General features: G+C 36.3%; 1 protein-coding gene across 5 annotated transcripts in view; it reads right to left on the bottom strand.

The window, feature by feature from the left end:
• Positions 1–18582, bottom strand: part of DIAPH2 (diaphanous related formin 2) — a 199365-nt gene that overhangs the window by 137387 nt on the left and 43396 nt on the right. For all 5 annotated transcript variants that reach the window (XM_032701648.1, XM_032701649.1, XM_032701650.1 and 2 more), the window contains one exon: positions 17030–17144. In XM_032701648.1, the coding sequence (XP_032557539.1) occupies positions 17030–17144 (115 nt within the window). The remainder of the gene's footprint in view (positions 1–17029; positions 17145–18582) is intronic.

Raw genomic sequence — 18582 nt, 5'->3', positions numbered from 1 at the left:
GAATGAGTAATTTCATCTTATTTCCATCTGGCAAAGGGTTTCCCAATTGCATTTTCTAGTATTTGGCAGCAAAAGTAAATATAAAAAGGAAATTAATTGCTTTGTTACTCCCTTTACCTGAGAAAAGAACTCTGGCTAGTACAGAAGTATAGGATAAAAAAATTAAGTGTACATACAGTTGCAAGGGATGTAAACTACACCCACAAGAGTGGAGCTGAACAGCTGAAAGTAATAATTACACTGAGTTTACTCAAAAAACCCCTATGTGATACAACTTAGTAGAAAAATGGAATAACGGCCTACGAATGCCATTGAAGGTTTAGAAAGTAATTTGTAGCACAAAAATTCAGTAAATTCTGTTGCAACATAATCAAACTTCTTGAAGCCTGGCTAAACTGATGATGTTGGGATGCTGCTGATTTTTTTTTATTTCCATGTTATTTCTAGAGGCACTCAAAAATGGAAATTAAATTCAAACAAAGGGGGAAGAGGGAGAAAAGTAAAACAAAGTAGTGTCTAATCTGCACTTGGTCTCTTTCCTCCCCAATACACCATCACTGAGTGTTTCCCTCTCCCTGACACATCATTTCCACTCACATGGAGAGGTGCAGCAGTGCCCAAGGTCTGGGCAGGGAGCACAGCTCTCAGGTTTAGCCTGGGAGCTTCCACTAAGCATTTGTTTCAGTGAAGTAGATGAAACAAGATGCTCTTGTTCCAGGCAGCAGAATGAACTCTGACAAAATTCTATGTGCTCAAGCCAAGCTATGCAAATGACCTGTTGATTGTCAACAAGTGCAGAAGTGCTCATACAATCATAGAATTCTTAAAAACCCTCTAAGATCATCAAATCCAATCATCAATCCAGCACCACCACCATGTTCACCACTAAACCACATGCTCAAGTGCTACATCCACATGTTTTTTGAACACTTCCAGGGATGGTGACTCCACTACTTTCTGGGGCAGCTTTTTCCAATGCTTGACTACCCTTTTTGTGAATAAAATTTTCCTAATGTCTAATCCAAACCTCCCTTGGTGCATCCTGAGGCCATTTCCTCTCATCTTGTCACGTGTTACCTGGAAGAAGCATCCTGAACAAGCAGAGCCCTGACACTGGCAGCAATTCAGAAGACAGCAGTCCAGGCTAAACAGAGTAGGGACCAAGCAGGTGTTCTCTATCCAGTCCTGTATCCAATGGAACCAGAAAATATCCAATGTACCCCAGAGGGGGGCTCTGGGAGGTGCCACAGTTCACACAGCTGAAGCCACTCTCTCCTCAATCACATCACCTTTCCTGCAGAGCACATGGGTTAGGCAATTGATGAACTGCATAAACTGAGATTAAAGTGGTTTGGTATCTAAATTCATTAACAGTCTCCACACTGTCATTTGGTGTCTAACTTTGACAATGAGCAAAGCATTTTCCCAAATATCCTGAGATAAATACAAGAGCATTAACAGAAGCCAGACACGCCTCTTGTCAATTCAGGCAGCAGCTGTGGGATCTCATGTTTATTCCCAGTGCCACCTGGCATTTTTCAGTTCACCTAAAATCACTCAGTTACCAATTCCTGAAGTAAAATTAATTAAGCACTCCTGCTGTCACTCTGTCCTTTCTGCAATCAAGGGCTAAATATCTGGTACAGCATTAAAAAAAATAATTATTACAAAGCAAGTAAGGGATTGATCTGAATCTTAGTTTGAGCTCTTAAGATAAAAAAAATAAAACTAATAGGGAGGAAAAAACATGGAACCTCTTGCAATCTTGTATGTTTTTTGCCTAATTAATGTAATCAAGCTGAAGGAAGTAGCATCAACCCAACAGATTACGCTCTGTGGAAGAAGAAAAAAGATCATAACTTAGTTTTACAAATTAGGGATTTTTTTAAAAACAGGGGGGGATCTACACTCCTATTATTTGTTCTTATAATTGATTGCTATTATATTTGACCACCACAATTAATGACTCCTATTAATTTAACATGAAATATTTCTGTTCTATTAAAATTGCCCTAAAATTGTTGTAACTAGTGTAATTTTCAAGCACACTGAAGATCTGCAGCAAGAACTCGTGCAGCAGTTGTAAAGTTAAAGTGGACTTAATTAACTGTATTGTGGTGGCTTTCAGCTTTCTATCAACAGCTTGAAATTAAGTCGATGTCTGGGCCACAAATGCTTTACTTAAAAAAAAAACAAAGAAGTCCAAACACACAAACAAACTAAAAAGGCACAAAAAAATCCAAAAGACAACCACAACTGCCCTTCTACTTATTGCTAAAGACCAATCCAAAAGATGTTGCTTTTGCTGTAAGACAGTGCAAATATTAACAATTCATCACATGCAAACAGTCACAGAAATACAGATGAACATTAGAAATCAAACAACAGCAGGCAAACAAGGATTAAACTGAAAATATCCTCCATGGGCCCAATTTACTGTGTTGTAGATGTGCTGTAAGAAGCTGGAATAAAAGCCAGTAGCCTTTTCCATGAGCTCTTCTCTCCCATTTTCTCCATGAATACTGATATGGAAAAAAGTCTCAGGATTGTGCAATCCCATTCCTCCCTTGGCCACTGCCACCACTCCAAACACATGTGACCCTCCACATGAAAGGGCTGGGATCAGCTCCCAAGAGATGCTGATCCTTGGGGGGTTTGGTGGGCACTGAGACATCACAGGTCACTGCAGCCCATATATTAGTGCCTGACTAACGAGAGCGGTCAATGCATTTTAGAACGAATACAGTAAGTTTTTATGTGGGTCAGAGAAGACATTTGCCTATGAAAATAAAATGTTGCCTATAATAGCATTTCTAATTTAAACAGTCACACGTCCCAGTTATATTTTTTCCTCTGACATCAGGCCACCATCACCATGGAACTGTGAGACAAGACAGCTATCAAGATTTCCCAGATTCTAACTGATACACCTTTTATCCATACAACTTCCAAAGGTAAAAAAAAAGGTACCAAGACTCAGAAAAAAAAAATCAAACTACAAGTCATAAAACTGCTATCATATTTTACCAAGATTCCCACAAACATTTTCTGTTGTTACTATGAGAAGTCTAACAAATAAATATCATTTAAATGAAGAGTTCACCTATTGTTTGCCTTAATTAGGCCTGTAAAAGGCTCATCTTCCCCAATAAAGAGATCTATGGGAATCACATTTTCCAAAGGAACTTTGCAAATAATGAAACTAAAAAAAGATCCCAAGATCCAAAAATCCCTTTACACAGTCAAGTTAAATAGATATCAGTGTTTAATGGAGCAGACTAAAATGTTACTAAAAATGACAGGATAAATTGATTTTGTCTATCACTGTGATATTTGACATTTAAAACTCCTGACAAAATATTTAAACTTAAAGAAAAACACACATCTCCAAATGCATATTTCGGTATCCTCTTCCTTCTTAAAGCATTTCTCTACCATCAAGGTTTTAAATAAACATACATGAAAAATTCTTTCACTTGGACATACCTAATTCCCAAACTCCTCAACTTGTTACCATGATCAAGATCTACTGCAGTTTTTCGAGTGTTATGTGGCACATCCTGCCCATACACTCTGACCTACAGTAAAATGCACCATGTTAAATTTCCATTGACAGTACATAAGAAATTTGATTTACTGTTTATTAAAAAGAATTCTATACTCCTACTGATTTAGAGTATGAAAAAATATTGGTAATTAGCTTGTATTTATTGTTTTATTAAGCCAGCAGGATTCAAAAGGATGCCTTCCTAGGCATCAGGTCCAAAGTAGAACTTTACAGGGTAAAAGGATCTTATTAAAAATAATTGGGAAATTATGTGTCTTAATAGATTTCCATTAATTTCTATAACCAGTATGCAGTGCCCTGTGAAGCTGATGGTAACCACAGTTTTGATAGTTCATAAATATAAATAAGGATGAAAGTTCCTATTTCGAAAACATTGAGAAATAAGTCTTCCACAAACAAATGTTCATAACTGTGGCCTTGTGGTAGATGGTATCAAATCTAATTAGTTGCATGTAATCTATAGTAAGCAGCCCTTTCAACCTGACCATACACCAACACAAGTGTTTTAGCTCTATGTTGGTGACAAGGCTACTGCAACCTTTAGAGCAGAATTATTTGGTTTTATCCAGACACATCAGAGGGCAGTGGCTTGTTTGGAACAGGTCCCACCACAGCCCACACTGTCACAGGGAAGATTCATTGCCCATTGTCACCATCCTTCTGACTAATGATCACTCTATCTAAGGTCATCCCAATAGTTTCAATATTCTGTGACAGTGAAACCTTTCTGGAATACTAATGTAACTCTCTGAAAAACAAACAGTAATGGGGACATTTGGTGACAACCAAAACTCTGAGGTTTCCCTCAGTTACTGGTGTAGATCCACTGACACTCATTGGACAATGGCCAGCATTGATGTCTTACTGTTTGTCTTCTGTGTATCATGTACAGTTTTGGTCTGCCCCTCTGTGGCCTTTGAAGATGCAGAGAAAGTATATATAAATTAGTTCTTAATGAGACTTGCAAGGACAGAAAAAGGAAACAACAAACCAGGAAGATGAGAAGCAGTAGGGTTAAAAAACTGGAAACCAACACAATTGTTTGAAATACAAGGGAAGAGCAATGGTACAGGTTATGAATGCTGAGAGATCATGAGTTCACTGAAGACAAAAGACAACAAACACTTGACTATGTGTAAGATGTGACCTCTGCATAAAAAACAAAACATCAGCTGCTGGAAGCTTGGAAATATCACTGTTTAATTGATTTTACATACATCAAGAGACAGACTTTTAACACGTGTTAACACGTAAACACCCTTTTTACTATGCATCTGTTCTCAGTCACCTCCTGAAAATAAAACACAGGGCTCAGCCAGCCTCAAGACAGCCCTACATGGCTGTGTATGTTACTATCACCTTTAAGAGATTTACCTTGAAAAAGTTTTCTTGGGGTCCAAGTATCCCAAAGTGTTTTGTAAACACCCAGGTGCCCATGGAACACATGGGCAATGATTATCTGCCTTTAAGACATACAAGATAAATTACTTCCACATTACAGGATTAGTCTTAGGGGACCTACCAGAGTACTACTAAATTAAGCCTCTTGCATTGCAGCAACTAAAAATAGTGCAGTAACAGCGACCAGTCTCTCACCTTCACCAACACTGTCAGGTTCCACTGTTCACCTCAGCACATTCTGAGAATATACAGAGACAGAATCCAGACTGTATTCTACAGTTAGCAGGTGTAACCTGCTTACCTTTATGTTACCAACATAAGCAAAATTTGGTTAAAACGATTCACAAAAAAGGCAGCATCTCTGTGCTAATGATCCAAGTATCTTAAATGCAACAATAAAAGTGTCAAAAGGAAAACCCCAAAACTTATTCTCTTACTACCACTCAGAATATCCAACTTAATGATAATTCCACACTGACTTTGATAATGGGGATTTTTTTGCTTTTAGAAAGCCTTTAAGCCACAAGTTTCTTGTCACCTGCCTTTTCACTGTGGGAAATTATTCTGCAGTACTATTCTAAAATAATTGTATTCCCACATTGCAGAACAAAAAAAGGTATCTGAAAGAATAAAGTTTCAGAGAAGTTTCAGTTTCTCACAATTGCAAAAGACACACAACAGTCACACAATATTGAGAGATGAAATTACAACTTTACATCCTTTAAAATTATTAACAAGTAATTCAGTAACTCAACAAAATTATCAGCTTTTATCTGTGCTAATGCCTGTGTACCTATTATTTGTAATTTCTCAATGAACTCAGAAACTTAATAGCATGATTGTTAACTTCTAATCCTTTAGATAGCTTTAAAATGTCTCTTTCTCAAAAGAACCTTTATCCATTTAGGTAACAGCATTATCCTTACTCTATGTACATATGGCAGAAATTATTGCAATGGCAGAATATTCTGTTCAAAGCATTATAACAGCACTATAGTTGAAACAACTATCATCTCACATCAAGGTACCATGTCAAAAGCAGATGACATTTTTTAGGTTTTTTTGGTCAGCAACAAGGAAAGAAAAAACAGTCTTGCACATAAAACATAAAACTCATGGAGGGGGACCATTTTTTGTAAACACAGAATCATTGCAAGTCAGCACAGTGTACAACTGGAACTAGACCACAACTCTGACACATTTTGTCAGTTTTACTAAAGGAAAAAATTCCACATTCTAGTTCATTTGATAGAAAGTACATATAGGAAGAAGTGTAGTATGTGCTAACTATGGTTCTGCTGCAAGATGCAGAGAACATTCCTTTAATACAGACTTAGAAGAACTGTTTAACAAGTAAGACCATAAATTTTACTTATAACTACATCTTTCTTTATGGTGGCATTTTATTTATTTAAACAAATACACTGTTATTCCTAGAACTCTGCTGGAAGCTTTCAGGATAGTGAAACACAGGTGCATAGTATATTTAATAATGAGTACAAATTCTCCTGGCAAGGAACTGATCTGTTCTCCATCCTTTCCTCTAACCTTTTTTATTTTTCCCCTTCTTCACTTGAGTCACAAATTCATAGCCAGCTTTCAGCTGAGGAACCTGTACTACAACACTCAGCTTTCCAGTAGTAACCACATATGGAGTTTCCTTTACCAATATTGAGCAAGTTTCCAGAAAACATATTTACATCTACAAACAACACATGAAAAGGCAAAAGATGTTGTTTTAAAACCATCTTGCACAGAACTACAGAACACAGGCCTAAAAGTGACAACTGATTCACTTCCAACTCATCATCAGTGTACTTTATGTACATATAAAGATATAAATTCTTAAATGTGAAAGAGAAGCCACTATTTAGGAAAACTGCCAAAACTTAACAGTTCAGCTAACAAAAATTACTGTAAAAACCATGGAATGGAACCATAGAATGGTCTGAGTTGGAAGGGACACTAAATATCACCTGGCTCCAACCTGTTGCCATGGGCAGGGACACCTTTCACTAGACCAGGCTGGTCCAAGCCCTGTCCAACCTGGCTTGGAACATTTCATGTTGTGATCTTGAAATTAAATATATTTTTATAGTATCTAACTGAAATTCACATTAAAAAATGCAGTTGCAAAAAAAAAAAAATACTTGAAGAAGAGTACCTTTTGTGGTTTATTTTTTTCTGACAACAGAGAAAGCATTCTTCTCAGTCTAATATTTTTATTTATTCATACAGAAGGGATTTTATTCCAGGAATATAGATCTTTATTTGTTTAAAAACAAACAAAACCCACTTCTTTTTTCAGTTCAACACAGACTCTTTTTTCAGTTCAACTTCTAAATTTCTTTTTTATCCAATTCGTAGAAAAAATACACTCTGTAAGAGCATTATAGATCAAGACTCCTTCATGAATGTATTCATATTTCATGCTAATTAGTCTTTGTACACAATCCCTTTCCCTGGTATGCTGAGTACATGTGTCTCTGTCCTCAGCTCCTCGTTAAATGTGCTGTAGTTTATTTGAGCACTGCATCACTGAGACTCAAAGAGACATTTCAGTATATGAAACTGCCTTTCTTCCTCTGCTGTATTTTATCAAGCTGGTACCAAAAAAAGCTCCATCTCTCTTAGAGAAACAAGGCAAGCAGCAGGTACAGAATTTACTAAGTACTAACAGAGTTATCACACAGAATTCCAAACTTCTGGAGTGTGTATATGTGGGTAACACATATTTGTGTGTGTATGACAAGCAGTGATTCTTCCTCTTCTTTAATGGGAATCTGTGAGACACCAAATGTAGGAAAAAAAAAAAGCACCAATTTCCTTTGTAGGAAAAACTGGGAAAACCCAGTGCCTTTGAGATTTCACCTCCCCATGACTTTTCTTTATAGCCACAACTAACTCTTCCACCTTTCCTCCTCAAGATTTTCCTTTTCAGATTCTGAGAAGTCCATTATAACAAATTAATACATGAATTCTGTAAGTTACCACCTAAAATATAAGACATTATAACTAAGACAGCTCAATCACAACATCGTGACTCTTAAAAGAGCCCTTTTAAGAAAATACGTGGCTGTTCTCACTCTAAATCTACTTAAATTCTCTTTAAACTCTACTGCTGAAGCTTTTTGACAAAATTACTAATTTAAACTTGCAGAAAAGCTGATCAGCAGGGTCTTCGTTATTAATATTTTTCAGAAACACTTTTGGTTCCAGAGATTTCTCAAACAAAAAATGGTTTTGCAGCAGCAAACACACAAATCTGGAAGAGCCTTTACAAACTCAGCACTGAAAGTGGCACTAAAGGTAGGTGGATAATCAGTGTGTATCTGCAGAACCACTACAATCACTAAGTAACCCACAGGATTTATTTCATATCCTTGCTCCTCCACTGGGGAAGACTAACTTGTCCTAGTGAAGTTCCAAAAGGGTTCAACACTGCCCATTAAACTAAAACTGAAGGAATCACCTCCACATTAGAGCATTTGACCTGGATGCAGAACAGACAAAATGCTGATTCTGAAACTGAACTCCATTTCTACAGGAATTGTGTGCAATACATTATGCTATACCTCAAAGCAATCAATGAATAAAGACAGCAACTTTCAAATACCTCAGACCTCAAACTATTTCCCATCTGTCTCTTAATCTGAATATAATTTAATTTCCATACAGACCGTTTGTATTTGATTTTCTGACGCTGCAACTATTGCAGTTCTTTATGTAATGCTGAATAAGACAATATCCAAATTTCTCAATCCAAACCCTCTGGTAGAACAACAATGAAAAAATACTAACTCTGCTGCACACATAGAGAGAGCAAACTCCAGGAATAACAAATTGGAGAGCTAGGAGAATTGTCCCTCACTATTTTTCCCACTTATGAATATGCCACAAAGCTTTTAAAAGCAAAGTCCTAAGAAACATAATGAAAGTAATGTAGACTGAGATCTCCAGTGATATTCCTGTATCTGTCCAACCCTATGGTACAATCTCTCTGAGAGGATATAAGATTTGAGGGTAAAACAAGACAGTAAAACAAGTCAAAAATTGCACAACTGAGACTAAGCCTAAGTTCTGAGAAAGTCTAAATAGATTTAATTTGTTTTAATCTGAGATGTTCTTCATTCTCTGTCACATGATGAAAACAACTCTATAGTCTCAAACCATCAAGTTTCAAACTTTAAAAAAGAAGTTTCATGCTTATATGTTTCAAAAGGAAAATCTTCACCAAGTATCACTGTTCCCTCACACCAGATCACCAGAGACAAAACTTGTGGTCTCAATATTAGCATCATCAGAGTAATTTATGAAAAGAAAGTCTTCATGTACTCTCAGTAATATTTACAACAATGTCATCTGCCCATTTCATCATACAACACTGCGCTTTATTATACAGAATTAGTGTCAAATGCAATCAACACAGAACTCTCAGACACTCCCAAGTAAAGCAAGTAAAAGACTTCGTTGTTACAGTGGTTTTTAAAAACAAATTTGGGGGTGAATAATTAGCTTCTGATGTCCTTGTAGCAAATAAGTAGTATGATCACTAGTAGGTCATACCAACAGGACATCTACGTTTTTTCAAAATAAAATACATATTCTTTGTAACTCAATGTTACAAACTGCCTTTGATATAGAAAAGGAATTAAGTTACTGAAAGGTGAGTGTGTCAAAATGCTATTTGAAATAAAATATTAAGAACTAAAATTTACAAACTTTGCCCCCCAATTATAAGTCTTCCCTTGTTTTGGCCCCTTTGGAATGCCATTTCATTCCTTTTGTGATGTGGTGAATGAAATGGGCACTGATGATCCTGAAATAAAAGACACACACTCCCTTCAACAGGAGCAGGTGCCATGAACAGCCACCAGTTGCACAGAGGCTTCCTCATATGAAAAAAAATTACACAGGAACATACATACAAGGAATTCTTGGGAGGCCTCATTTGCCATTCTCCTGAACAATAGCCCAGCTGCAGCCGAACTACACGAATCCTTCCCGGGATCAGTTTGGGAACTGTGCTACTCTGTATCACTACTGAAAGTTTATTTATAAATTTTAACTCTTAAAGAGTCAACTGGTGTAGTTAAACATCACTACCTGCTGCAAAACTGAACACAAAGAACACACGTGGCCTTTCTTCCCCCTCTTCTTTTTTTTTTTTTTTTTTTCCTCTTGACACTTTAAACATATCAAGACTGGGTATCATTATCAGGTCCAAATTGCCCCTGACACTTCTGGGCAGAAAAGCTTTTCTTTAGTTGGTAATTATATAAAATTTTTTTTCATTAATTAAGAAATATGTTCTTATGCATTTACCATGATCATTGTTTAAATAACTCTAAGATCATCAAAGAATCAAAAAATGCATACAAAATATATCTAAATACAGAGACACATATATAAATCTATACTGGATGGTAATAATTGTGGGTATCAGTTCACTTAAACCATGCAAAGTTTCTTCCACCCCTGAGTTTGAGAGTTTACATATTGGATAAAGACAATGAACAAGGAAAGGAAAGAGTGAAAAATGGCAAACTAACAACTCACTCTTTCTTCTTTATGGCACTTGAATTTATTCTGTTGTTGAAAAACAACAATTTCAAATACATTGAAAAATGAAAACAAACCAATCTGCTGCACGCCTGTGTCAAACAGATCCAAAGACTGATGACCTAAGTGTGCAATCTGAGTGAAATTCCTCTAAGACACACAAAAACTTAGAGAGCCTAAACTGCAAAGCTGTATCTTCATCTGCTTTGGATTCCCACATGTTTGCAAAGGAGAGGGAGAGGAGGGAAAGCAAACAAACACACACTGCCTGAATTAATCAGAAGACCGAGGGAGCCACCTGCAGTTTGCAACCCAGAAGCAAATACATAATGAGCTCATAGGTTTTTCTCTCTTTTTTTTGTTGGCAAAGCAGTGCAGGTAGTTGAAGTAGTGCAATATATCTGTGCTTAACAGTAGAGATTTCTGTAATCAAAACTGAATCTTGTTGTCTTACACCTACAAATAGAGCTGTGGTAAAGGAAATTTGTCCAATACCGAGACCTTTAAAAGCCTGCTAACATTTAAGTTCTCTGATGAATTTGATCTGGGCTTCTCAGCATACCAAATTAGAGTACTAATTTTTTAAGAGTACTAATTACTGATCTTTTTGTTAAAAAGTAACAAATGGAAGTGAATGCAAAGAGTTTTCCTTCAAGTTTAAATGATGCACTGACCTCATTCTTTGGCTGCTACTTAGGTGTTTACTATGAAATACCTGAAAAGTAAGTGAAACAAAACTTTTCTCCCCACTAAAAATGTTATTATGCCAAGCTAGAAGGAAGGGCTGATGAAGAATGATGCACCTTTTGTCATGTCATTTGTCAGTCAGGAATAACAGTGAATATAAGCTTCGTAATATCCACAGAGAAACGCTGTACAGATGTAGAATCAATCTTGAAATATTGCATCACTGCAAAGGCAGAATAAAAACTTGAAAGTTGCACTTAATGCATGCAAACTTAATTATTTCAATGAGATGTTTGAAGCTAAAACCTTCATTCTGATCACAGGAAGAAGATCATCTGCTTCAGCAGATTAACTGGTCACAGAGCAGGTTAAAAATAAAATTCATGTCAGAAAGACATACCTGTTAATTAGGAAGGGCAAGGGAAGGAACAGAAAGAAACTGCATCACCACTTTGAAACCAGCCTGTCTGACTCTGCCCACTCCTCATTATCTGACAGAGGTATAGATTAAAATAGTGTAAGTGTTAAACCACAACAATAAGTGACTCTATAAATTTAAAAAAAAACAAACAACCAACACTAAACTAACTAACTAACCACAAAATAACACACTATCCTTTAAGAGTGGGTGTTTTCATGGAGGAACAAATTTACACACTATTTTCTTCAGGAGTTCAAAAAATCATCCTGCTTTCTATCAAATGTAGGACACAAGACACTGCTGTAAAATGCCCTTCCTAGCCAGGTTCTACATTCCCTTCTTGCATAAAAGTCCCTTGCACAATTAAAATAAGAAGGCACAATAAGGTTCAAAGACAAACTGCAGTGAACATGCAGTGGCTCCATGAGGAACAGCAACAGGGCCTCAAAGAAAACTCACTGAAGGTGAGTATTCCACATGTGAATGTAACACTAACATCTGCATGATGCTAATGAGTAATATTACACTATCAACTTGCACATGGATATTACAGAATTAACATCTTATTAGTATCAACAAAGTGTGTTCAAACCAGAAGGGTTGTTTTAATTAAAACCTAACAAAAATAGACTGATTTGTTCAACACATGTGAAGAAACTAAAATATACACAATTATGCCTTTGCCTTTCATTTTGCTGTACTATAGGAGGCTTTGGGGAACAAGAATAATTTCAAATAGTGAACAGGTAAGTTGTTCAAACTTTCTGGCATGTTTTCTTAACAATGGAAAATATAAGGTATAAGAAGGTGTTCCTGTGGATATCGCAAGCAAGGGCAAATAAAAGCTGGAAGTGGGTGGGAATAGCAGCCCACCTACACACCAGGCTTTAATTCACTGCTCCAAGAAAGCTGGCATTTAGACCTCAAATGTCATGTACCCACAGAAAGTAGGTGGCAATCAAAAGACTACTGCAGCTCGAGTCTTAGTGATTCACTTTAATTAGAATGTAGACATCCAAGCATTTTAAGGCAGGAAAGGAAAACATGTAGAAATTTTACCAGAACTGAAAGAAGTCTTGATAAGATACCCCAATCAACAGATGCAAACAGAAGGTTCTAGTCAATGATCTACTAGCAGAAATAAACTGTCAATACCTTTTAAAAAATAATTTGTTCACGTTTAGTTCAATTATAGCTTACATGAAAGTTTGTATTTTCTCTTGTCCTTTCTAACTCAAACTCCCATAATGTGAAAAACAAAACTCCGCTATTAAGACCTTACTTCAATTTTGAAAACATACCAAAATTATTGTTGAATTGTATTTTAAAAGTCTAATCATAAAGAAGCAAGAGAATCCTGATCGAGAAGTTTTCCCTTGAGGCAAGTTGGATGGATAATGAATTCTGTACTGGAACAATCCCAGTAGTTACAGACTATTATGTACTAATTACTACCTTTACAGATCTACTGTACACATAATTAATTTCTTCAGAGCACTACTATCATTCTTGACTGGCAAAATACACAACCTAAATTACAAGAGCCAGAAATTAACATGATCCTTTAGGGAGAAGGCATTAACTTGCTTTGCAGTGTTCTGCAATTAGACTATCAATCAAACAGTGAGAAGTGATTTTGATTGCAGCAGGCCCCATACATTAAGTATTGTCACATCTCTGCAAAGCTATCTCAGGCCCCAAGCATATGATGTGTCACAAGTTGTCTACAGAGTCATAACATTTCAGTCCTTTACTTTTACCTATTAGCAAACACTTCACCACACAATTCTACTTGTATTTAATATTCCAAAAATTAAACAGCAACATAGGGAGCTTTTTGACATCTTATTCCACAAAGCATCGCAGACATGACACTGCTGCTGCTGTTCTTATCCCTCACAGTGGTGACCAGAGATAAAATTTTATGTCAATTAAGGGACAAGAGCAAAGTCTGATAAAAGGATGCTCCAGCTGCACAACATAACACGACCTGCTTAAATTATTTTAAAGGCTTGCTTTAAATAGATTCTTGCCAAGAACACTAATGTTTTAAACAGTTAATTTTAGTTGATGGGATTTTTAAGTTATTCTACAGAACTGCAAGCATACACACCCCAACTCTACCAGAAAGCAGCAACCCAAGCTTCCTGCGATGTATAACCACTTGGGATTAAGATACTAAGTATAAATTCTTGTTCAACTTCTTTAGAATATTTCTCTCCAAAAGTACCACTTCCCTACAGCTCTAGATGCATTCCTTGAACACAGGCAGCACTCAAACAGCAAGACAGCTCACAGGGTAGAGATAACCAACTTAAAGTAATTTCTGGAGTATCTTAAAACAATACTATGTTAGATGAGAAAAAAAACCACAAAGTTTTGTTCTCATTGTGTCGAAGAATCATTAATAGAATCCAGAGGTTTAATCAAATTTCAGTGCTGCAATGTACATGGAATTACAAATTTTTAATAAGTGTGTATGCTATTCCTTTTAGTTCAGTGACTATTCCCATTGGTATTCCAAAATGCCATGAAATACAAGAGAGTAAACACTAAGTCATCACAATTGCTTTTGGCAATTGTCAGTTTTCTTCCACTCATTCATTTATTTGTTTTACATGCTGACTGTGCTCTTGAGAACATAAAATGCATTTCTAGTTGTCTTTCTATCCTTCTCCTGTAATGTATTAGGAGAGTACACCAAAAAATAGGATTAAAGCAGAAGAGAAATTTGATCCTGGATCATGCTTGAAATAGGTATCTGGGGTATTACTGAGATGCCTGTGACTCTTAAGGTAAGAGGTGAAGAAGAATGGTGAACAGCATCCCATATTTCCCTTTGCAGATCGCAGTTGCAGGAAAAAAGTTGCTTCTGGAATGCAATTTTTTGGGCCTGCACTGCAACTGAATGCTCTCAAGATTCTTTTTGACTTCTAGCAGGTTTTCAAGTTTCAAGATCAACTTGTACTCAAAGACAGACAACACTGTCTGTCTCTATGAGTCAGCCCAGTAATGTTTTCATATCCTGGGTAACATGCAGTAACATTTTTAATTTGCAGCTTTTGTTATGGCATCTTATTTTCTACAACCATTAACTGAGAACAACACAAGGAAGAACAGGAAAAATATCTGCAAGGCTATCAGTACAGCAAGCTATTTAGAGAATTTCTGTTGTTCCTGGTTTCAGAACTGTGCAACTATGTCAACAAGAATTTCTTCTCGCAAGAAAATGACAACTATGTCAAAATTTCAAGAAGGTTTTTTCAGTATTTTTAACAAAGAAGCTTTTCAGGAATTCAGAAACATTGCTTCCAATTTCTGATGAAGAAATTCAGCTCAAGGCAGAAGTTTGTCATTTTCCTTAAGAAGGGGCTCATGCTGTTGTGAGTGACATCTGCTGCCAGGCATTGTTCCTCTTAAAGGTCTTCCTGACACACTAAAACCAGTGACCAACTCCACATCATTTTAACTGCAGCGCTATAAATCAAGAATTGATCAAACTTTGATATGGAAGAAAGTGTTAAATTACTGCAGATGCTGCTTTTGTATTACTGCATGTAATATCTGAACATTTACATCAGAAAGTGGCCTAAAGTGCATTGTAAAAGCAGAATGCTAATGGCTCAAATTCAGTGACTACTGAAAAGAATATGAGCCACAAGTGGAGGGACAGTGTATCTGTGTTATGAAAAACACAGCTATGATCAGCTCTTTGGAGGGATTTTAACAGAACACAGAATAAGACATAGTCAGAAAAAACTCAAGGAACCTACTAAAAAAAAACAAACCCAAATGAACAACAACAGCAGCAACCCCCCTTCCCCCCCCCCCCAACAAAGCAGCACATTCAAAACTGTGTGTTTGCTTATTTGGCCTATGACCACTTGACACATCTGATTCCATCCACCTTTAAGAACTGCACAACCCCGAAGTATCGTAACTGGTTGATGAATGGACAAGAGACTTGTTGCTAAATCAGGAATTCATTCTGTCACTATTCACCACTTCTTGGACTCCAATTTGTTGGGCTTCCCCATGAACTCCTGAGTAAGTTATTACTGAATTATATATACATATATTTTTTATATATATATATATATAAAATATATACTGAATTACTTCAGCAGTGCTTTCTTGTTTTCTTTGCCTGAAGCAAATTACTGGTAAATGGCCACATATGAAATACTGATCAATTGACCATGAACCACAGATAATAATGAAGTGACTTTTTGAAAAAACCATGTGCAGTCTCAGACATCTGAAAGACCATTTGAGGAGCTGCGAATGGTATTAAAGTATCAAAATCATAACCAATATTCAGTTGTTAGTAAATGCACTCCCAACTCAAAATACAAACATTAGCATTGTATTTCCTATTGAAGGAATCAAGTGCTTGGGAAACTAATTTGGTTTTTATCTGAAACCAGTAGCAGAAGAGGTATTTGCATGACATTCTGATCAGCCTCAGTTACACCTGACAAAGCTCCAGCATAGTTTTTATTCTCATTGTGGTGTTCTCTGAAGTATTCAAACAGACCCGTTTCACACTATTCCAAAAAAAAAAAAATCCATAGATTATCTGATGCTTTTCCATGGTATTATGCAAACACTTTAAAAAGTGTGCACTCACACATTCAACCCTTTGAAAACTAACTTACATCATTCACTAATGACAGCAGTAATGCAGTTTGACTACAGAGAACTTGGGGTTGGGGGAAATGCTTCCTAGACTACACAATAGAAATTTAAACACTAACTAACAGAGTATATTTAAAAACTTTTTTGTTAAATGACAGCTACATATAATATTAAAAAAAAAAGTGAAAGCAAATACTAAGGACATAAACACAATAAGTTTGAAAAGCATGATGGTTTCAACCACATATTGCAGAATCATGACAAGAAGGCACAGTATAGCTGTGATTTTGTGATTCAACTGTGTGTTGTAATTGCTACATCCCAAGGCTTATTTGTACTTGCAGAAGATTCTGATTTAGCAGAGTCATACAAGCAAGTAAATTTCTGTTACACAACAAACTCTCCACATCTGGAATATCTGCAAAAACCTGGCAACTTACAGTTCCTGCAGCTAGGAATATTAATGCAAATAAAGCATGATTTTAGGATCAGAATTTGCATCTGTCTGCAATATACCCTGCACTTTTAAGAAATATTATTGCAAAAAGATTCCTTTCCTCATGTTACAATGTGAGGGAGGAGCAATTCTTGTAACAGACTCTTAAGCTTAATAAAAACAAAGGTTTTACATCACCTCCCTGCTATAAAACCATCATAAGAATTCCATGATATTGCACAAAGCATAAAAGAGATTGTCATTGCATGGTTTTAAACATAATGGAAGCATAATAAAAAGTAAAATAAGAATGTACCTTTCATTTGGGTTCCAAAGGTAAGCGCCAATTTCGCAAACAGCTCTGGGTTTTCAAATTTGTCTTCTTCAGCTTTTACCCAAAAGCTGTTTTCTCCTATCTCTTGAGGCTCAATCTGAAAGGAAATGGTATCTCCAAAGTCAATAACTAGTTTTTTCAACACCAAGTTAAAACAAATGCCACTGAACTTTTGTGATCATTGGACTGAATGAAGTTTATCCACATTTCGAGTATGTTCTTGTAATGATGCTTCCTGCACAAACACAATGGCATGAACCACCCTCTAACCACAAATGGGTTTTACTGTGTTTCTCCCAATCAACAAGTTCTCCAAGCAGGCCTGATAACATATTAGCATCTGAGTTTGCAAGTCTTCCAGCTTTCTCTGGATTACTTCATAGAGAGTTCCCAAATTCTTCACCATTGCTATGCACCCCTGCCACTTGAGAACTGTAGGAGGAACTCTTTCTTACACTGTCAGAGTATGGAATAGCTTATCTGTAAATGGACTGTCAATATGGATCTTTCAATGACTCAGTATTTAGTCTGTACTGGCTATATTAAAAAAAGAAAGTGCTCTGAAATATAGAAGCTGAAAGACAACTTTACTCTTCATATATGACTCAGAACTGTTATTTTGTTTTCAAAATATGTTCCTCTAACAGCTTTTAACATATTATCAATTCTTGTTTACAAGTTTGTTTAAATGCCAAGTAATTTTCAAGGGCTATTTAATTTCAAGATGACATGCAGGAAATTCAGCAATACTGTATTTGTCAGTCTCACTTCATTTTCACTGCAACACACTGGTCCTCCACCTTTTACCCCTGCTTTACCACCAGCTCCAGGTAAGATATTTTTTAAAAAAACTACCTTAATCCAACACTAATGGGGAAGACAGTTACAGCAAAAGGGACTAAATTAAAGACTAAGAATTTTATTCCTCAAATGATGGCTCCTTAACAGTGATGAACAAATAGACTTTCCACTTTCTCAGCAGGCAGGAGATCTTTGGCGCCGTTCCCAGAGCTCTTAAGCAAAGCGTCCATCTGCAGTTACTTCCCATTGTCATATCCAGTGTTCAGATGTACACTTTATCAATTATTTCTATAAACTCACAAATGTAAATGATTACAATGAAATTGGCTGCAATTACCAATATGTCTTATAAACTAAAAAGCTTATTTTCCTATGTGTTTACTGGACAGCACTCTGAGTGTGCTTCACAGCTACCAAGTTCCTGCAATTACCTCTCAAATCAGATATTACTTGGCAAGAACAACTGAGTTTAGCAAACATAAGTTATTTATGTCTGGCAGAAATTCTTTCCTGCTTAAGTAAGATGTCTAAATAAATGTATCTAATCTAAACCAACCCTCTTTTAGCTGAAATTCATTAGCCCTTGTACCCATAGCAACAGGTCCCACTAAACAATTTGTCCCTAGTTTTCTTACAGGTTCCTTCAAGTATTGAAAGGCTACAATAAGGTCTCCCCAGATAATGCACTGAGGCTACCCAAAACAAGCCATTTTTTCTTCTAAAAAAATGTGATT

Source organism: Chiroxiphia lanceolata, chromosome 14 (genome assembly GCF_009829145.1).
Source record: "Chiroxiphia lanceolata isolate bChiLan1 chromosome 14, bChiLan1.pri, whole genome shotgun sequence".
In the NCBI taxonomy this organism is placed as follows: domain Eukaryota; kingdom Metazoa; phylum Chordata; class Aves; order Passeriformes; family Pipridae; genus Chiroxiphia; species Chiroxiphia lanceolata.
Note: the sequence above shows the minus strand (reverse complement) of the source record. Positions and strands in the feature narration are given on the sequence as shown.